Source organism: Camelus ferus, chromosome 14 (genome assembly GCF_009834535.1).
Source record: "Camelus ferus isolate YT-003-E chromosome 14, BCGSAC_Cfer_1.0, whole genome shotgun sequence".
Classification (NCBI taxonomy): domain Eukaryota; kingdom Metazoa; phylum Chordata; class Mammalia; order Artiodactyla; family Camelidae; genus Camelus; species Camelus ferus.
This window is the reverse complement of record NC_045709.1, coordinates 25,261,095-25,282,279: the sequence shown is the minus strand read 5'-3', so window position 1 is coordinate 25,282,279 and position 21,185 is coordinate 25,261,095. Positions and strand designations below refer to the sequence as shown.

The 21,185-nt window shown below is 52.9% G+C and overlaps 1 protein-coding gene across 1 annotated transcript in view; it reads left to right on the top strand.

The window, feature by feature from the left end:
* The window catches only part of CUL4A (cullin 4A), a 36,040-nt gene that overhangs the window by 1,874 nt on the left and 12,981 nt on the right, over nucleotides 1-21,185 (top strand). Inside the window, exons 3-10 of the mRNA XM_032496582.1 lie at nucleotides 8,194-8,297; nucleotides 8,887-8,956; nucleotides 10,099-10,172; nucleotides 12,471-12,633; nucleotides 13,483-13,572; nucleotides 14,551-14,633; nucleotides 17,550-17,617; nucleotides 19,568-19,686. Coding sequence (XP_032352473.1) covers nucleotides 8,194-8,297; nucleotides 8,887-8,956; nucleotides 10,099-10,172; nucleotides 12,471-12,633; nucleotides 13,483-13,572; nucleotides 14,551-14,633; nucleotides 17,550-17,617; nucleotides 19,568-19,686 — 771 coding nt within the window. The remainder of the gene's footprint in view (nucleotides 1-8,193; nucleotides 8,298-8,886; nucleotides 8,957-10,098; nucleotides 10,173-12,470; nucleotides 12,634-13,482; nucleotides 13,573-14,550; nucleotides 14,634-17,549; nucleotides 17,618-19,567; nucleotides 19,687-21,185) is intronic.

Here is a 21,185-nt window from a genome sequence, read left to right as displayed (position 1 = left end):
CATTATGTTGCGTGTAAATACACATACACAGTATACTGCACGTGTTTTTTTAGCTCACATGTATGTACTGATCATTGTTTCTAAGAACAGATTAGAGCTTTAGCTTTTTAAACTTACATAGCTGTATGACAGCGCAATTTCTATTATGAGACTTGAGGTTAAACTTTATTTTCTGTTTACATGAGTGGTTACATTGTAAAATTCTGGAAACCACAGATAAATGCAAAGGAGAAAATTAAAGTCACCGATACTCCCACCACCGCCAAAGACTGCTACTGACGCTTGATGGCCGTATGTCCCTTCTTTGTCTTACGTTTGTGTGAGTTCGTTGCATTTTTTAAGTAGCTATATTAAAGTGTGATTTGCATAGGATTTGTACTTCAGCAAGTCTTAGCAGATGTATACAATTGTGTAACCACCACCACAGTCAAGATGCAGTGTCTCCACCACCCCGTGAAGTTGCCTGCGGCCCCTCTGCATTCATTCGTCCCCTCTCTCCCCGTGCGTAGCAGTTGCTGACCGGCCCTGTGTGTTTGGCTGTTTCCAGGACCTTGCCTGAGTGGAGCAGTGTGCTTTGCAGTCTTCCGTACCTGGCTTCTTCCACTTGGGAAGTGCCTATGAGATGGGTGGTGCCTTGTGGCAGGGACTCGTTTCTCTGTTGTTGAGTACTCTGCATTGTCCTGAGTTAATGGATGTCTGGGCTTCCAGCTTGGAGTTGTTCTGAATAAAGCTGCTGAGAACAGTGAAGGATAAGCCTTGTGTGTGGAAAACCCTCATATCTCTTGGGTAGATACCTAGAAGTAGGTTCTCAGGGTCATACGGAAAGTGTGTATTTAACTTTGAAGACATGTCCTAACTGTTTTGAAAGGGCTCCCTCCACCTTTTTTTTTTTTTTTTTTTAATTGAAGTATAGTCAGTTACAATGTGTCAGTTCCACCTTTTTTTAAAATTGAAATATAAGTGATTAACAATGTTAATTTCCAGTGTACAGAAAAGTGATTGTTACACATGTATATATTCTTTTTCATATTCTTTTTCTTCACGTTATTACAAGGTATTGAATATAGTTCCCTGTGCTGTACAGAACGACCTTGTTGTTTATCTGTTTTGTATAGAGTAGTTTGTATCTGCTAATCCCAAACTCCCAGTTTATTATCCCTGCCCCCTTTCCCCTCTGGCAACCAGTTTGTTTTCTGTGTCTGAGGGCTTCACCATTTGCATCTCTGCCAGCAGTATGTGAGCGTTCCAGCTGTTTTGAGTCCTTGCCAACATTTGGGATTGTCAGTCTTTTCAGTTTTTGTTATTCTGGTACGTGTGTGGTGGAGTTGCGCTGTGGGCTTCGTCTGTGTTTCCCCTGATGACTTTCAGCATTTTTTCTTATGCTCGTTGCCATTGCAAATACCTTCTTCAGTGAAGTCTCTGTTCACATCTTTTGCTCGTCTTTTAGGATGGTGTTTACTTTCTTATTTCCAAGTGTTTGAGTTTATTATATGTTCTGGGTACAAGTCCTGTATCAGATACTTGCCTTGCAAGTATTCTCTCCCAGTTTGCAGCTGGTCTCTTGATTCTCTTAACTGTGGCTTTCAGAGAGCAGAAGTTTTAAATTGTGATGATTTCTTCGTATCAGTTTGGTGCTTTCCAGATTGTGCTTTTAGTATCTTTCTGGAAGTCTTTGCCTGATCTAAGGTGTGAAGATTTTCCCTTGTATTTCCTTCTGGACAGTTCAGGGTTTCAGCTTTTACACTTAGGTCTATTATCTGTTTTGAGGTGAATTTTTGTGTGTGTTGTGAGGTATGAATCCAAGTTGTGTTATCCCCGTGGATGCCCAGTTGGCCCAGTGCATTTGTTGAGGAGTCTTTCTCCACTGAATTGCCTTTGCTCCTCCATCGCAAGTCACTCCCGTGTACCTGTGGGTGTGAAGTCTCACAGTCTGGAGCTCTTGCCGCCAGCTTTTCCCTTTTTCACAGTTGTTTTGGCTATTGTAGGTCCTTTGTATTTCCGTATGAATTTTAGAATCTGTTTGCCAGTTTCTACGCAAGAAGGCACACTAGGATTTTGGTTGGGATCTTGTCAAATTGCAGGTGAGTGCAGGGACAAGTGGGGCCCAGCTGACGGCGCGGGGCGCAGCCCGCTGTTTCTGCAGGTCGTCCTCCGCTCCCCCACCTGTTTTCTAGTCCCAGGGCACAGGTCTCGCACATCTTTTTAAGATTTCTCCCTGCGGCAGTCCGCGTCTTGATGGCATGATAAATGGTGTGTGGATTTGAGTTTCTGGCTCTTGATGGTATGCGAGTGATTTTTAGATGCTGGTCTTGCAAAGCGTACTTGTTTCTAGTAGCTTTTTATCGATCCCGTTGGATTTTCTGTGCAGACAGTCACGTTGCCTGTAAGCAGAGGTAACGTGACTTCTCACTTTCTAGTCTGTGGGCCTTTTGTTGCTTTTCTTGCCTGTTGCGCTGTTCAGATCCTCCAGTGTGATGGTTAGTAGAAGTGGCAAAAGCACACATCCTTCTTTTGTTCCTGATCTTAGGAGAAAGCTTGCAGTCTTTAGTCATTAAGTGTGATACTAGCTATGGATTTTTCAAAATTACCCATCATTGTGTTGAGGAAGTTCCTTTCTGTTCCTAGTTTACTAAGAGTTTTATCAGAAATACGTGTTGGATTTTGACAGATTCTTCTGCAGCTATTGAGGTGGCCATATGATTTTTGGTTTTAAGTTTGTAAACAACATTGATTTTTTTTTCTTTAATGTTAGACCAGTCTTTGACTCTGGCATAAATCATACTGGGTCATGATGCATTATCTTTTTAATGTATTATTGGATTTAATTTGCTAGTGTTTGTTAATTTTTGCATCTATGATCACAAAAGATATTTGTGTATTCATGTAATGTCTGTGTCTCATTTTGGTATCAGAGTGATGCTGGTCTCAGAAACATTCCCTCCTTTTCATTTTCTGGAAGACTTTGTATAGAATTGGCATTATTTCTTCCTTAAGTGTTTGAGAAAATTCCCCAGTGAAGGCTGCTTGGCTTTCTTGGTGGAAAGATGCTCAACTACAGAGTTCATCAGCAGATGCAGAGTTACTCAGTTTATGCCTGTCTTTGAGTTCTCTCTGATCAGTGACTGCAGCATCTGATCTGCATGAATACCGTCTGGTGCGATTTTCACCGCGTGCGTCGTTTTCCTCTCTGGGTGTTCAGTGTGAGTCCCTTTTGCATCTTCCCTGTCTCTGCTTGACTTTTTGCAGTGTGCGGAGCACAGTTGTGATAGCTCCTTGTCGCCAGTTCTGATGTCTCTGTCAGTTTCAAGTGGCTTTTGGCTGATTGGTTTTCTCCCCATTAGCAGCTGTTTCCTGCTTTGCGTATCTGGTAGTCTGACTGCCGAGCACTGACTTTGACGTGTGTGGTGGATGCTTCTGTGTTCTTGTTGGTATTCTTGAGCTTTGTTTTGGACTTGGTTAAATTTCTTTGAAACAGTATGATTTTTCAGAGTCTTGCCTTTAAGATTTTGTCAAGGGCTGATTGCCCCCAGGACTGAGGTACAACCTTTCTGAACCCTCTACCCAGGGCCCTGCCATTTTCTCTTCTGGCTGGGGGGAGTGTGTGAGCACCAGACACTGTGTTCTCCAGGCTTTGGGGGGGTTCTTTGCCTGGCCTTGGCAGCTTCTGCACGTGTACGTGCCGGTCAGTGCTCTGCAGAATGCACGGAGAGGATCATTGAGCTCACCTTGCACATCTCCAGGTTCCTCTGGCTGCATCTCTCCTCTCCAGGCCTTCATCTTGCAGATTCGAGCCTCAGCTCAGTGCACCTGCTCTGCAGCCTGGACCCCGGATGTGGGAAGCCAGAGTGCTCAGTGCTGGTCTGTCTCCCATCTCCCAAGGTCACTGCCTCCCAGAGCCCCACGTGCGGTGCTTTGGAAAGTGTTGCTTCATCTATTATTTTAGGCAGAAGAGTCAGTCCAGTTCCTTTACTTCATCTTGGCCAGAAGCAAGAGTCCCAGGGAAAGCCTGAACTCCCACAGGCCCCGAGCGTAACAAAATGCTGCATCTCACAGCCAGGGCCTGTTAGTCCTCTTTTCCTGGGGGTCTGACTGTCTGGTGTCATTGCCTGTCATCTTTCATAGCAGAGTCACTGCTGGACCTTCTAGCAGCGGTGCACTTCCTGACGGCCACCGTCGATCCTGTCGTGAGCAGTGTTTCCCCGGGGGTCCGTGGGTGCCCGTGTGAGTGTCTGGAGACCCCGAGGGCCAGGGATGCCTACCCCACAATGGCAGTACACGTTCCAGGGGTCATCTCAGGAGGGCCCGAGTGTGGGGTCAGTGCGTGGGCTTTTGGAGGGCGTGTGCACAGGCAGGCTTCAGGCCACTCGGCAGTGTCAGCAAGTCAGAGGACGTCTTTATGGAGTGAGCCGCTCAGATCTCATGGAAGCGAACCGGACAGAGATAGCAGCTGGTGTCACGGTGACATGACTGACCACACGCTTTGTCCTGGTCTCTGAGGAAGTGGACTGCACTTGACCTGGTGTTTCACAATAAAGCCTGAGCTTTAGCTGAGGTGGTGCAGTGTGTGCTTTGCCAAGAACCTCATGTAGAAGTAACAGTTCTCACCAAAGCTTGGAAGGTGTGTTTGTTTCTGAGGAAGCTTTCAGGATTGTCTGAGGGCATCGGTCTCCCCAGAGCGGGATCTCGCATCTCCGTGTCGGGGGTCCAGGCCTTAGCAGGCCTCCCTATCGGAGGCAGTATTGGAGTGTCCCTGCCCAGGCTGCCTGTTCGTGTGTTTGTTTTTGTTTGGTAAGAAGGGAAATTCAAACCAGGGTGATGAAAAAGTCTTGACAGACACACACGCGTCCCACCCAGAGTCACTCTCCTCCGGTAATTGGGGGAGGAGGAGATTTTGAATGCATAGGTCTTTTCTGGTTTTGAGAACCTGAGTTCAGATCAGAAATCTCCACTCACTGAAGAAAGTGTCTCTTGTGTGTCTTACGTTTGTGTATTTTAGTTCTGCTTATTCGCTTAACGAGACAATGGAAAACCAAAGGCTGCATGTTTGAGAAGGGCTCCAGGGGGAGGCTAGGTGTTGATCTCAGGCTAGTTTTGATGCACAGAAGCAAACCTGTCACGGAGAACTCGCACTGGGGAAAAGCCGTGCTGCTTGTTTTGAGTCATGGAGGAAATGTCTCCAGGAAATCGTCCTGCCTGGTGAGAACTGAGTGAAGGAGACTGCGGTAGAGTCGGGCACTGACGTATTAATGGGATGGACAAAGTTGATTAGAAAAAGCGGAAAAGCGGAAAAGTTGATTAGAATAGACACACTGATGGACCAATTTGAGAAAGTAAATTGATCGAGAGTGAATTCAATACACAAGTTATTCAAAAACAGAATATTCAGACTCAGATATATTAGGCCTAATAGAAAGGATTTTTATGATTGAGCAACTCTTGTCACTTGGTGAACGCAGTGGTTCCTGGTAGGGACTTGCTTCCAGCATGGGGGGCAGGGGTGGGGGTCAGAGGTGGCCAGAGCACCGTGGGCTGTCCGTGCCTGCCGAGTTTTCCTAGGAACCCTCCGTCTCACGCTTGGTCCCCTCACTCAGACCTGAGTCCTCGTTTTTATTTTATGTTGCTCTACTCATTTCTCATGGGGGGGAGTCTGGGGGGCGGGGTGAGCCTGGGGGCAGCTTCTCCCCGTGTGGTGAGCGTGTCCCATTTAAGCAGGCCTGCCTCTGTGCAGGGTCCACTTTCACGACTGTTTATTGCTGAACAGGGGCCCCCGGCTGCTGGAGGCCCCCACCCAGCCCTGACTCCAGGTCTGTCAGAAGGACGAAGCTGAGGGAGTGCACTTTGCCTTGTGCCCCAGCCGGGCTCTGTCTCTGTAATAGTCCCCGGGAACTGTGGGGAGGGGTGTTTTTTATTTTTCCCCTTTGTTTACATACACGACTCCTAGGACTTGTCTGCCTTTTCCTTCCCGACTTGTCACTCTGAGATGTTTCACTCCTCCTTCTCTCTAATACCAGCTGTGGCCTTAAGGACCGCTACCCGGACGGGCCTCTCCCAGACCTGTTGGGCCCACACCGTGTGGCTGCTGGTGTTTGCCCACAGCTCCTTTCTGGTCCTGTCTGGGTCCCCACCTGCAGGACGTGTGCCCAGTAAGGGTGGATGCTGTCCAACACAGATACGTGGGTGTGGTGCCCTGCAGGCGTGCTGATTAGAGACCTGCGTGATGGGAGGGCGGCCCAGACATGGAGGACGGCATCCTTACCCTAATGCGAGTAGGGCCCGGGGCTGCTCCTCTCCAGTGCCTGGACTAGTCAGTTGCTTTCACTGCGATGACTCAGCCAAGCCACCCAACACAGGAGGGGGGCACTCCCCCCTCCCAGAGGAGGGGCTCCCACTGCTCCCCACCAGGACAGAACGGCCTGCCACTCCCTGCCATGCCACTAGAGAGCGGCCGCCCTGCCTCCAGAGGTGACCAGGTGCCTGTAACACGAGACACCAGCAGTGACTCAGCAGGACACACGCCCACAGCAAGCCTGGTTCCCTGGCTCTGCCTGGCTGCTTTAAGAGGTCCCCAAATTCTCCACTTGAAAAACAAACCTCACTGGGCTTCATGTAAATAGTAAGCGTGTGCCAAGTAGGGCGTATAGGAGAAAGAGCTGGTAACTGAGTCAGCGGCGACCGGTCACAGCTGGAGGAGCTCATTCTCGTGACGCTGACGCCTGGTTCAGGAGTCAGAGCATTCACAACAGGCCTGGCGGGGTGCTGTTCTGTGAGGGACACCCGCTCCAGGCCTATCTTGGTGTCTACCAAAGAAAATACATTTTCTTCCTGTACTGAAAACTTACTTCGTAATAATTAAGTTTGTAATGATTACTGGAGCAAAAGCCTCTGTGGTGAAGTTATCTTGGGTTTTTTTGTGGGTTTTTTTTTTTTTTGAGAAAAAAACACAGTGGATCTTTGAATTATACAGAGTTTGAGAAAAGAATCGAAGGATATAAAACAAAATGTTAATAGGAATCCCATATTCTGTAGTCAGACAGATGTAGAGGGAAGGTATTTTTATTTTTTAAGTTATTATTTCATGTTCCCTTTTTAAATTTTTTTTTTTTTTACTTTTGAGGGGAGGTAATTAGGTTTATTTATTTATTTTTAGAGGAAGTACTGGGGATTGAACCCAGGTCCTCGTGCGTGCTAATAAGGACGTGCTCTGCCACTTGAACTATATACCCTCCGCCACTTCCGTGTTCTCTTTTGAATTTTATAAATACGCCTGTGTTTTATATGGTAGTAATTGCTATATTTCTTCACAGTGGTTGCTTTTTTACTATCTTTATAAAAATTTAAGTTGCCCTTTTATCACCAGGCAGTATAGTATTTCAGCTGAGATTCTAAAGTGTCTTCCTTCTGTATATAACCCATACTTTTAAAAATAGTTTAAAAATAGGCAATAGAAAAACCATATTTCTGTTTATAGTGTTTCATACTTGCACTGAATAAGATTCTGGTTTTGTGCTTGAGATTTGAAAGAAAATTTTATTAGAATTGGTAAGAATGTACAAACATTTCTTTAATGTGGATACAATTTATGAAAACTATTTCCTCCTCACAACCTTGTTTCTTAGTTAGTTTATGGTGAACTTGCCTGTGCGCCTGGCTCTCGCGGCGTTGCACCTTCAGCTCGGTTTGGACGGAGTCATCACGCTCGTAAGAGTGAAAGACTCTGGAATGCCCGGTGTCCTCCCCCATTGGCAGGTGGATGCCGAGGCTCTGGAGCAGGGACCTCCTGCCCTGGGGTCACGCTGTCGTCAGCAGGGCACACTCCCACCCGCTCCCCCTGCCCCGCAGGCTCTGGAGTCGTGTCCTCGGGCACTGGCGTGCCGGGCTGGAGACTGTGGCACCCGGATAACGTGGAGGGTCGTGAGACGCCCACGCCGGGGCCGCGTGGGTCCTGCTGTCCCAGGGCTCTCGGCCGTGCTGTCAGACCTGTGTGCAGTGGGAGCCCGGTATGGACCGTTTTTACCAAACCACGTGGATTCCGGCATTCCACCAGTGACTGCCCTAAACTTAACGTAGTCATTTATTTGTAGGTTACAAGTGTGGGGGTTGTCTTTCTGTAAAGATTATAGCCATTTATTCAAGTAGATTTTTAAAGAACTAATTTGTTATAGTGAATAATTCATTTATTCCTTTTTGTTTCAGGCTGTTGAAAATCTTTGTTCTCACAAAGTTTCGCCAACACTCTACCAGCAGCTGCGCCAGGTCTGTGAAGCTCATGTCCAAGCACAAATTCTTCAGTTTCGAGAATATCCTTTTTTGGCTTGTGAGGTTCCTATTCATCACCTCAGTCTTTTCAAACTGAACATCAATAGAATAAAGAGCTACTGAGTATTTTTAATACTAAAATGACAGCTTTTAACATTCCTTTTTATTTATTACAGGATTGTATCATACAACCCAATATAACAGATCTTTTAAGTGGAATTTTTACCATTTACTTTGCTGATTTGATTAAAGTGAAAATGTCAATTTATTGGGTCTGGTTTGAAGAATTTAGGAAAAGTTCTGCAAAATACCTAGAAGTTTGAGTTCTGCTATTCTTTATTCTTTTTTTTTTTTTTTTTTTTTTAAATCCTCATTAGTCTTCTATGAGGTGTAACCGCTTCCCACAAACTCGGAGCGAAAGGGACGGGGAGGCTGCAGGAGGCGAGGGGCGGGTGGGGCAGGCGGGTTGGTGACAGGCTGGCGAGAAGACGGCGACGGAAGAAACCTTGCTCCTGGTCCTCCAGTGCTGTGGTCACTGAGCAGAGCAAAGGAAACTGGAGGAGGGAAGGGGTGAAAACTGCATAAGTAAACTGGCTGATGTTTCCCAAGTTTTCCTTAGCAGCTCTGCACAGACTCACTAGATAGTGTTTTGTTTTTGAAGAAGATTAACACGTGCTGGCAGGATCACTGCAGACAGATGGTGAGCTGGCTGACCCTCACGTCTAGTCTCCTGAGCGCTCCCTCGCGGGTCTTCCCCAGCCTCTGGCTTAGCTGGACAGGAAGGAAAGCCAGTAATTAATGCAGCTGTGGTTTTTTGTTTAATCGAAGCATGCCCTCAGCCGCCATCCCTCCCCTGCCCGAAGAAGGTGGGCAGGTCGTGAGCTGAGGGGGCGGGCTGCTCTGCTGGGTGGGACGCTGCCCCAGCTCCGACGTGGCTGGACGGCAGAGTGGTGAACAGGGGGGAAGGTGAACTCTGCCCTCCTGGAGTGGGCCGGCCGCTAGCCTGGCCTTCACGCCGACCTGACGGCAGCTCGTGGTCCCCGCAGTTCTGGCGGGTCCCTGAAGTCCTCCGTGTCTCGGTCTGTGCCTGAGCTCTGGGGCTTCACTGCACTAAGTCTTAGATGTAAGTCCCAGACTTGTGAGTGTACTGACTCTGGTGTTTCATACGTGAGCTTTCAGGGGGACCTGGTGGGTGAGTATGTGAGTGACGGGAAAGATGGTGTCCGTAGCTTTCCTGAGGAGGTCGGACTCTTGCTTCCTAAATGAGGGGAGGAGGAAGCAGCGAGGGGGCCTGTTCCGGGCCAGGCAGCAGGTGGAGCGGAGACACAGGTGGACGTCTGTTGGGAAGGTTCTGTTTACGTGTGTGAACAAACCCCCACGGCCAAGCGCGGGGCGTCCCGAGAGCACAGTTGTGGGGTCACGTTGGCGTGCAGGGCGCGGCTGGGGAGCCTGCACAGCAGGGTCAGTGGGGACACGGTACCTCACGCTCACGGGACAAGAACTAGTGCTTGAAAAATTCAGCCTAGAGCACCTCCCCGGTCTAGGGAGACTCACCGTGTCGGGCAGGAGGTGACCGAATTTCCAAGGTGTCTGAGGGTAAGCTGCTGTAAGACCTTACCGTCAGGTTTTTTGGGTTAAAGAGATGAAAATTAAACACCAAGGGGAGCAGTTAAATTTAGGGGAAAGAATTGGTCATGAGGGTCTTGGTGGTAAACGTCTTCTCATTGAGAAGCGGTCGCATTAGATCTGAGACAGCCAGTGTGGTTAGAGTTCAGGAGGCCTCGTCTTGACTGCTCTGTTGGTGAGATCCGTGAATGAGCCGGCTTCCTCTCTGCCCTCCAGATCATGATCAGAAGCATTTTCCTGTTTCTGGATCGCACTTACGTACTTCAGAATTCCATGCTTCCCTCCATCTGGTGAGTGTCCTGGTCCTGGAGCCTCAGTGGCTGAGCCCACGTGTCTCTGCTGGTTAGTGTGGTGACATGCACGTGGCCGAGCGTGGCCTCTGTGTGGGCAGAGTCCCTGGCGCCCAGGGGGGTCTCAGCCTGGTGTCCGTGTCACTGGTGAGGGTAGGGGGCGGAGTGGCAGGCAGCACACAGGACGGGCAAGTTCTAGCACCTTCTCCAGCTGGCTCTGAGTGTCACGGGGGGACCAGCCCAGAAGTGTCTCGCAAAGCCCTGTTTTTGTAAGCTCCATCCACCTCTTCTGCGAGGGAAAGGCTCCTTCCCTGCTCTGGTGAGGTCAGCAGGATGCGGGGCCTGGCCTCCAGCTGGTCGCGCAGTGCCTTTCAGGGATGACATGAGTTGGGGACCCCTTGCCACTGACGCCCTGACCTCTGCCAGTGATACCCTTCTGTCTCCGCGTCGGCCTTTGGGCAGCCCTGCCCGCCCTGACCGGGGCTGGTGCTCCATCTCGTCCCCAGTCCCCCTGGTCTCTGTCCCTGTGGATGTCGCACTGTGTTCAGGGGCATCTGCCCTCTCACCATCTCTGAACCCAGTTCTTTAAGAGGCACTTCCCTGTCCAGCTCCCTCCCTGTGGTTCTCTCCCACCCCAGAAGGCAGGGTTTCTCCTTTCACCACAGGAGGCTGCTCTCGCCCCTGTTCCCCATCACCCCACGCCTACGCCGCTCTGGCCTCTCCTTGTGGACACCCCCCTTCACACCACGTTCCCTTCGTGCCCTTCCCCCTGACTCCTGCACGGCCTGTCTGGACCCTCACCCGTCTGCAGGAAGGAGGCTTGTTGCCCAGAGAAGCAGGAAAGGTGGTAAATTGAGGCCAGTGACGCCCACATCACAGGGCTTCTGCTCCCAGGGCTCTTGTGCCGAGCCTGCTGGTGCCTGCCGGTCGACGTGCTGAACCCCGAGGGCAGCTCTGCGCGGGAAGACTGGGTGGGGAAACCAGGCGGAGCCGACTGCGTGCTGTGCCCAGGTGTCGGTTGCCTGGCCTGATCTCTAGTTTATGAATGTAGTTTATGGTGTGACCATGTCGTGGCAGCTACAGACCTTGCTTGTGGCGCAGACACCCCACGCCAGTGCGAAGCTGCAGGCATGAGTCGTGGAGAAGGGGCTTGAGGACCACACAGGGAGGGGTGAGGAGGGGCGGCCTCGCCTGAGCTTGAGTCCACGGGAGGGGCTTGGATCTGAGACAGATATGGAGGGGCGGGTGCCTGTGGGGGCCAGAGGGGAAGCTGAGGGCACATCCTGATGGCTGGTGGAGGAAGCTGCCCTTTCAGAAGAAGGTTACGGCGACAGCACAGCGGTGGACAAGTGGGTGTCCCACCCCTTCTGCTGCGCGCACCTGCCGGGCCTCATGCTGAGCCACATGATTCCCTTTCACAGCTGACGACAGGCTCGCAGAGCTTGGGTTCCTTGCCCAAGTCTCAGCCAGCAAGGGGCGGGCAGGGTTCAAACCCAGGTGGTTGACCGCTGGGCTCCCTGCTCGTCTGTGGAGGATGCGGAGGCTGGGGCCCAGGAAAGGCCCTTTGTGATGGTGGGCGGCGCAGGAGGACGGGTTCTCGGCACAGACGGCTCCCTGACTCTGCCTCGCCGCCGTCCGCGCCACGCCCACCTCCACCTCCGCCGCCACCTATGCCCCCTGAGCTGCCCATTCAGGGGGCCTGGCTGGGCCCAGGTATCTGAGTTCTCTCCTCCTCCCCAGTGGTCAGCCCCACCGGGACCTTCGACGCGCCTGCACAGCAGAGCCCCATACTTGTCTCGTAGTTTTTGTGGACGGTAACTGACAGCGGAACTTCCTCCTCAGTTCCTCGGGCACGAGCTGAGCGAGCGTGGGGGACTGTGAGTGCCGCTTCCTAGCTCCACTCTCCAGGGGCCGGGCGGAGGGCAGCCCGCGGCACCTCTGACCCCTGACCTCTGACCGTGTCCCCGGGAAGGGCAGCAGGGACTCTCTGATCCCAGCAGGGTTTGCGAGATGGGTGTCCTCTTCACTGGCGCACCGGACCCTGGGGGGGCCTCTGTGCTCCTCCTGGGACTGTTGCCTGACCCACCAGGAAGCAGACAGTCTTGCTGAGGAGACGCACGCCAGCCATGCCAGGCTGTCGAAAATTAAAATAAAAAGCAGAGAACAAACACTTCATGTCTGGTCTAGAGAGTTAGCGAGTCAGTGGTTTGGGGACACGGCTCACTGTGCGGCTGGAGCCTCACCTAAAACTTCTGAAAGCGAACTGAGATGGAGCCTTGTTTTTCACTGTTCATACAGGGATATGGGGTTAGAACTGTTCAGAAACCACATTATCAGTGATAAAATGGTTCAGACTAAAACAATCGATGGAATCCTGCTGCTGATCGGGCGGGAGCGCAGCGGGGAGGCTGCGGACCGGAGCCTGCTGCGGAGCCTGCTGAGCATGCTCTCCGACCTGCAGGTGAGCCGAGGCCCGTTTCCAGGCGAAGTCGGTCCCCGCCCGCTACTCACGTCAAAGTTTTAAGTGCAAAACGTGAATCATAGAAATGTCTGTTGAAGATACGGGAGTTTCTGTGACCTTAGAAAGGGCTAGCGCTGCACCTGGAGCCAGAAAGGCCAGCGCCCTTGGGGGGCACGGCAGGCCGGTGTCACGGGCAGGAAAGGAATTTACCAAAAGCAAACGGAAGTTTAAGAAACAAAGGAAAGGTGGAACAGATAGGCTGCTGCAGGCAACCGCAGGCCACACAGACAAGGGGTGCCCGTGGGAGTGGGGTGAGCATGCAGGCCTTTCATGGGGGAGGGGCTGTGCACACAGAGGGGTTGGGGCCTGGGTGTGTGGCAGGGTGGTGGGACTCAGGACTCCGGTGAGGAGGGGACGTGGGCTGAGACAAGTCGGCCTGAGCTTTGGTGAGGTGAGGGTAGCATCCCCCGGGCTGTGAGTTCTGCCAGGCAAATACCCGCCAGGAAGGAGTGTGCTTCATCTCCAAGGAGGAGCAGGTGGCCGCCTGTGGGCTGGAAGTCTGGGGTCGTGGGGCCCCAGCTGGCACTGCAGTCCTTATGGTCACAGCCTCATGCTCCACAGGAGAGGGCCGAGGGCCTGGCACACTCCGGGGCGGTGGAGCGGCCAGCTGGCTGGGAGCCCCCTGCCAGGGGTCAGCCAAGGCTCCGCGGAGCAGGGGCAGCCCCGGCAGCTCATCAGCGCGTGTGGGTCACAGCGGCGCGCTCCCTGGGAACCAGGGCCCCTCAGCGCTCAGGGCTGCGAGGGAGGCCTCCTCACTGTGACTGGTCAGTAACTCTGCTTGTTTTTTAGGTGTATAAAGATTCATTTGAAGTGAAGTTTTTGGAGGAAACTAATTGTTTATATGCTGCAGAAGGCCAAAGATTAATGCAAGAAAGAGAGGTGAGATGTGGCAGTGTTTCCCAGTTGCCTTATTTCACTTTGGGAGACGTGCATCTAAGTATAATTTCTGACTGTTTGTCTTTTCACACACGAAGACATTTTACTGAAAACCACAACTAGTTTTAAATCCCCAGGAGTAACTTCTTTCTTATTATGTCAAGAATTTAATTTTTTTTTCCCAACTTAGAAGCTCTTCTGTTGCCCACTGCCCAGTAAAACAGCCAGTGAGACAGCTCAGGAAACAGGTAAAAGAGCTCACGTGAAGCAGGAGGGCAGAAGAGAGCTCGTAGATGTGGAGCATAAACCCAACATGTTAAAGGTTTCCATCCGTGTGAGGCGTTGAAAGAATTACCCAAAAAGCCATGCAAAAAACCACACGACAGTAGTAAGAACCCAGAAAACCTGATAGCCAGTTTCTCGGGCATCAGAGCCCAATCTTGAAGGAAGCCACCGGGGCCGTCGCCCTTTCACATCAGAGGCCCCGGGTCAGAACCTCAGAGACCCCTGTCCTGGGGCCTATGCTGTGCTGTCGGCTGACAGCAGAAACACCCTTTGCCTGGAAACTCAGAGCACATTCGAGATCTTGACAGCCACTCTGTCTGGTGGCCTCGCATGGACACTCTGTTGATCTGCTTTGCTGACCTCCCGCACTCAGGCCGGAGTGCCTGGAGCTGCGCCCACCTGTCCCCGGCCTCCGTGACAGAGGAGCCCTGCTGCAGACGGGCACAGCAGTGCAGCACTGCCTCGGCCCTAATTCTGGGGTTAACTGTAGTCGCCAGGACTGACTGTGAAGAATCTTTCTGCTGTGTGTCCTCCCCACTTCGCCCCTCCACCCCGTTAATCTGTGTCAATATTTGGCTTTGAACATATGTTCTGTTTTTTTTTTTTTTTAATAATAAGGAAAAGAATATTTCAGCTCCATGGGTGACATCAAGAATGTTTTTTGTTACTGATGTGTTTCAATGTTTTGTTTGGAAGGTTCCGGAATATCTTAACCATGTAAGTAGACGTTTGGAGGAGGAAGGAGACCGAGTGATCACATACTTAGACCACAGCACACAGTGAGTACTGCTGCCTGGCTTGGAGAACCTCCTCCCGGCCGGTCCTGGGACGGCGGGCCCGCAGACTGAGCCTCTGCCGTCTGCACGTGTGTGTGCTTCGCACACGGTCTGCTTGTCCCTTGTGGTTGTTTAGCACTAGTAGGTCACGCTGACTGAGTGTCCTGTCGTGAGTTATTGACCAACGGGAATGATTCAGGCTGAGATACTTGGCATCGCAGACAGTTTATAATTTGTTACAAATTCATAGAGATCTATGTTAACTGGGTCTCATTGAATGTCAGCCTTTTTTTTTTTTTTAACGGAGGCACTGGGAATTGAACCCAGGACCTCGTGCATGCTAAGCGTGCACTCTACCACTGAGCTACACCCTCCCCACCTGGAATTTTTTCTGTAAACTTCTGTTAGACATCTGATGTAGCTGTGATTTTTATTTACACTAAGGCACATTATTTTCTCTTTTCGCGTGATTTTTTATTCTCTAAACCTGAGGCTGATGAGTAGGGAAAAGTAAAAGGGAAAGTTCTGTGGACGCCTGCATCAGGCACGTGACGTGTCCATTTGTGAAGACGAGAGCAGAAGCACCGGAGGCAGGAGGGGGCTGCTTTTAAGAGAGAGAGTGTGGAAGCGTGCAGAGCGTGGTGACTCCCGGTGGGTGGGGGGGGCAGGCGTCACAGCGGAGAGCCTGGGAAGCAGAGGGTCGCGGAGTGGAGGCGAGGCTGCCTTCAGACATGCCACGTGTGTGCTGCCTGCGGGGACCCCGGGCTGCGGAGCCGTGCCAGGACAGGGCTGCTCTGGGTGCCCCTGGGAGGGGACTTTGCGGAGTGTTTGGCAGGCACTCTGCTCTGGCCCGTGGGCAGTGGTGGGCCCAGTGGCGCCTCTGTGTTCACACACGCGCTCCTGGGTGCACTCCTCGGTTTGTGCTGCGTTGTAAACCCCTCCCCTGGTCCTATGCGCGTTGCTTAGAAGTGTGTGTGAGTCAAGCAGAGGAGACGCAGGAGAAGGTGGTTCTCCTGTGAGCTCAGTGCTGTGATGAGCACTGGCCAAGGCGGCTGTGGTACCTGGTGGCTCAGTTATCACAGGATGGAAAACGCGCCTGGGTTAAGTGGGCCGCCCCCTAGGGCTGGGCTCCCACTGCCCCTCCGGGCCCCGGAGCCCAGTATCCCACCTGCCTTGCGTCAGCAGTGCGGGTGGTGTTGGGTCGTGCGCTCCAGGGCCTCCCAGGCTTCAGGGTCTGCTGTCTGCTGCACTCCGGCCTGCTGCCAAGCCCCGTGGTGCCCTGTGGAGCCCCGTGGCGCCCCGTGGCCGGCCATCCACAGGCCCTGCCCAGGGATGGGCTCCGTGTTGCCCTGGGATGGTCTTTGGGCACTGGGGTCCTGAGAGGCCCACTCTCCTGTCAGTCAGAGTCACTCAATGCTGAGGCGGGAATGCTCGAACCACAGATCAGTGAGTTGTCGTGTGGTTTGTGGCATTGGCTCTGGACCTGGATGCTGCGAACAGTGAATTCCCCAGGACTGCCCCAAGCTCTGCACCTCTGAGTCCCGGGAGCTCATCTTCCTGCCACTTGAGCCACACCCGGGCAGTGGTGGAGACTCTGCAAGCCACCAGGGATGACAGGCACAGTGGAGTTTTTCCAGGTTCCTGCAGACCAGAGCCCAGACCAGAACCACGGAGAAGCGGTGATTCTCTGAGCGCAGGGACAGCGCCTGGGCCCTTAGTTACCGGTAAACTCACACCAGAGCCACACATGGGTCCACCGACACCCGCTGGGATGGCCAGAACCAGAAGGCAGGCCCAGAGAGCACCGGAGAGGCCACGGAGAAACGAGCCCTTGTGCGTTGCTGGCAGGGGTGTGAGATGGGGCCGCTGCTTGGGGAGCAGGTTGTGGTTCCTCAGAGTGTCAGCGTAGAGTTGCCCCGTGTTTCTCCAGCATCTGGTCCCCTGCTGCGTGTGTGGAGGGGCCACACAACCTGTGTGCACAGAGCAGCCCAACTCATGCCATCAGAGTGAACACATGTCCATGGTCGGCTGGTGAAGGGCATGCCCGGGACAGTCCTCGGCGGGAGAGGATGGAGCGCGGACAGAAGGGGGACACCTGGGAACTCAGTGCAGGGAGAGAGGCTGGCACGGCGTCTGGCAGCGCACAGTCCCTCAGAAAAGGGACGGCTGGGACGGTTCTGGGTGATGGGAGTCCGGGAGAGCAGATCGCAATGGGACGCGTGCAGCTCTGAACAGATGGCAGGCCGTCCAGCTGCATGCATCACATAGGCGGCCTTTGCAGTGAGCTATGTCTCAGTGAAGCTGCCAAGAGGAGAAGCCGCCCTTCCTGCCGACACTTGTCCCCTGGCCTACTCGCTGCCTGTGTCTGGGCCGCTCACACCTCTGCAGACCCCATTTCCTCGTCGGTGCGACAGAGCCCGGCGCATCTGCTCTGCTTCTCTGGGGATCCGAGAGGGTGACGTCAGGTGGTCCTGTGAAAAGTTTCTCATAGTGAACCCAGGAGGCGTGGTGTGTCCCTGTGTGCATGCAGTCACACACCCTGAATGTCCACACTTTCAGACGATCTGTATTGTGTGACACTCACGCATCTTCCACCATAAGTCGGGTTTTAATGAGCGATCGCAGGAAGGAGCAGAGCAGAGGGACAGCTGCGGCGGCAGGAGGGCTGTGCAACCTGGGGCGGGGGCGGGCTCCTGCACCAAGCTGGGGCCGCCTTCGTCCAGGGAGCAGCGGGCAGGGTGTACCTGCCTGCCTGCCGCCGTCCCCTCCCCTGGGCCTGCTGGTTGTTTCTGGAAGGACTTCCGAGTCTGCGTCAGTGACCGTGATGATTGTCCACGTGCAGAGTGCTGGGGCCCCGGGGTGTCTGCGTGGACGGCTGTCCCGCCTTCCACAGCCGACACCATCCCTTCCCTTCCATAGGAAACCGCTGATAGCCTGTGTGGAGAAACAGCTGCTGGGGGAGCACCTAACGGCCATCCTGCAGAAAGGTAGGCCCCCAGCCCGGCCCCTTGCACTGGCCGCCCACCTGCGGTTCACTGAGCAGGCTGGGATGCGTTGTGGACAACGCCAGGGCGCTCGTGGTGCCAACAGGACGGCCACTCGAGAACTGTGACGTTAGCCCTGAGGGGAAACTGAGAGAAACAGCAAAAGGCGTGGGGTTAACGCTAAAATCACGTGAAAATCCAGGCTGAGACCCTCGAGCAGACAGCTGGCAGCCGTGCTCATACGGTCCCCGTCCTGCACCGCGGTGTCCTGCACGAGCGCCAATGCCCGGGTCACCCTTGGGGGCCTTGCAGGTGTGGACGTGTGGGGGGATGAGCTGTGGAGTCTCCACGCCCTTCGTGCCACTCAGCGTCAGGCAGACGGCCGGCTGTGGGGTCTGACTGAGTTGGAGGACAGGCCTGTGTCCTGATGCCCCGGCAGCCGGCACACCGAGGAGCGCAGGCTGCGGTGCTGCCCGTGTGGCCCAGCGGTCTGCTCCCGAGTCGCAGGGCCAGGCAGTGAGGCTGCCTGTCGCATGGCTGTGCTGCCGTAGCCGCTATGACACCTTTACCCCCGCCTTCCCTGCGGCGGGCGCGGGCTCGCCTTTGTCACACCTCCATGCTGCTCTTTATGACCCGAGTGTTTTGTGTTCCACTGGAAATCGCACTGGAGCTGCAGGATCTGTTTCAAGGCAGTGGCAACTTGAAAGTCTGATTTGGGAGAGTCCTAAATGGTCTGGTTTCGTGTTGTCTCTAGTGAGACACTTACGTGTGGGGCTCCCAAGTGAATCCAGCATAAGCCAAAAGGGGAGAGAAGTAGCATTCCTGAGCATCTGCTGCACTTTGTGTGAAGGTCTTCTAGTCCTGGGACAGCCCTGTGGAATCGTTAACCCCCATTTCACAAGGAAACCAAGGCCCAGAACAGCACACTGGTGCCTCAGATCAACTCCTACTAAGGCGAGAACCAGGGTGCGAATCTTGGTGTATTCCTGCTTACACCCCCGGAGACCCACACAGCTGGTGGGGCCTTAATTTGCTGTCCACCTACAACAAATGCACCCCAAATTCATATGAGGTGTTTTTAAAAAAGGAGTTGCTTTGGAAGTAAGAAGGACTTCAAGAGAATGGTAGAAATTTGGATAAGTTGTTTCAGTGCATATTTGGATAAGCGAAATTGTTATAAGAAAATGGAAAATTATATATGTGTAAGAGCTAGTCTAAATTTTATTAGAGGTGTTTAAAAAATTACGAGGTGTAACTTTTGAATTGTTAAGTTGTTATGTAGGGTTTCAGTAGATAAATTGTAAAACAAAAAGTTCTTATGTCAGTAGATCAAAACGTAACAGAAATAACCAGCGTCTGGAGCCCTGGCTGTGGGTCCAGCTGCTGTGTGTGTGCACATCTTGGACGTGTGGACGTTGTGCTCACTCTGCGGAGAGTCGGACGGCAGAGCCCACGAGTAGCTCCCAGCTTCTCTGCTCTGACATAGCTCCTCCCCATAGTTAACATAGAAATGCCTCCGTGCAGGCCTTCTGATGGCGGTACAGGTTTTACAAAATCTTTGTAAAAATTCAATAGTTGGAACGGTAAAAGTTTTTTACAATGCTATGTTCAGTACTTCAGAATATCTGGCAAACAGTGAATGTTCTCCTCCCACGGTTTATTAGTATGTGGATGAAATTCATCAGCTGAAAGGTTAGATTTGCTCACTCACCCTTGACAATATACTGCCTGACTGACAGACCAGGGCGGAAGAGACTGGGGTTGTGACCCTCCCAGGTCAGCACTGGTGGCAGTGTTCGGACCACTGCTGCTTTGGTGAAATGAGGGGGCTTTAGTGACATGGGGAGTAAGGAGCACGTGTCCCAGTGGGCACAGGAAGGTGGGACCCCCTGAGATGGTGTCTCAGGCTCTCCTGTCCCCACTGGGGCGCACTGATGTTTGCTGTGATCTTAGGGCTGGACCATCTGCTTGACGAGAACAGAGTGCCCGACCTCACCCAGATGTACCAGCTGTTCAGCCGTGTGCGGGGCGGCCAGCAGGTGCTGCTGCAGCACTGGAGCGACTACATCAAGGTGCGTGCTCATCCGCCGCAGCGGGGATAGGGCTGGGCCTCACCGCGGGCGGCCAGTGCGCGGTAGGCCTCCGTCTCCCTCCGGTCACTTGTGCACACGTGTTCTTAGGGATGAACACCATCCAGGTGGGAAAATGCTGTAAGTACTAGCTTAATTCTACAATCGTGGTTTTCAAAAAGGAGTCGCTTTTGTGAACTGCTGTTTAGATGTGACCTCACGTTTGCGCAGTGGGAACTATTACGCGTTTTGGTGTCAGGTCGGTGCGTGTGCTGCTCATTTCCTAGGAATCTAGGATTTATTCCTCACGTGTGTGCTTCCATGCTTCTGTGTGTGCACGCGCGTGCAGTCATGAAAAGGCAGCAGGAGGGGTCCTCGTGGTGCTGAGCGTGAGGGACACAAGCCCGCGTGGGGACACATACGGATGCATGATCGTAAACTGTTGGCGTTCTGGAGAAGGCGGGTTGTGATGCTGTTGGGGAAGCCTTCCCCACTGCTCCCCTGGGGGACGGCAGGCACCGAGTCAGAGGCGCCCTGCACTGTCTCTGCTACTTCTGAGTCTGATGATCACAAGAGAAATTCAGTTGAGGGAAAAAGACAATGAGAATGATCAGGCCTGGAGTTGCATGTCCGTCTGCATGTGGAGAGCTTGTACACGCACGCACGCCCCCCCCCCCACTGGTGCCCTGGAGTCGCACGTCCATCTGCATGTCCTGCACGTGGAGAGCTTGTGTGCGCGCCACACAAGTGCTGAGCGGAAGGCGTGACCGACTCAGCCCTGGAGCTTTACGGTGGAGACGGCCAGTGGAGCTGTAGGGCTTTGCTGGCCGTCGTCCCGACAGCAGGCACGTTGCTGAGCACAGGAATCCACCTCTGCAGTTTCCAGTCCGGGTAGAAAATTGAGTGATGTGAACACCCCTGAGTGTCCGTCAACGCCACGCACTCACGCTGTGACAGCAGATTACATTCAGCAAGTGCGCCCTGCTTGGAAGAGAGCTGACCCTTCTCAGTTCACATCTTATTTACGGCCCGGTCAGCGTGGGCACAGGGTGCCCACCCCTGCCGGTCGTGCAGCGTCCTCCCCAGAAGAGACTGACGCCCTTTCACCTGTGCCTTTTCCCCAGTAATCTGCCTCCGTGCGCGTGTGTGACGCCTGTCACGATGAGCAGCACGTGTGTGTGTTCAGCGCCTCTTCGGCTGATGGTTTGCGTCACCACACAGCCACCCGCTGTTGTCACACATAGACTTAGCGTGTTCACACAACATCTTTGAAGCAAAAATACAGGCTAAAAACCAGGCTCTTCTGGGCTGGAAGTGAAGGAGAAAGAGACTATAGTCAGAAGTCAACATAGGTGTGTCCAGTTAAGGGAATTGATTTCCATGGAGTTTATACGTGAAAGTTCTTTAAAAGCAGCAGACGTTTCCCGGGTATTTATAAACTCTGCCGGGAGCAGCCTTGTGGCCCTAGAGCATTGGGTGTATAGCCGCTTAATTTTCAGAGT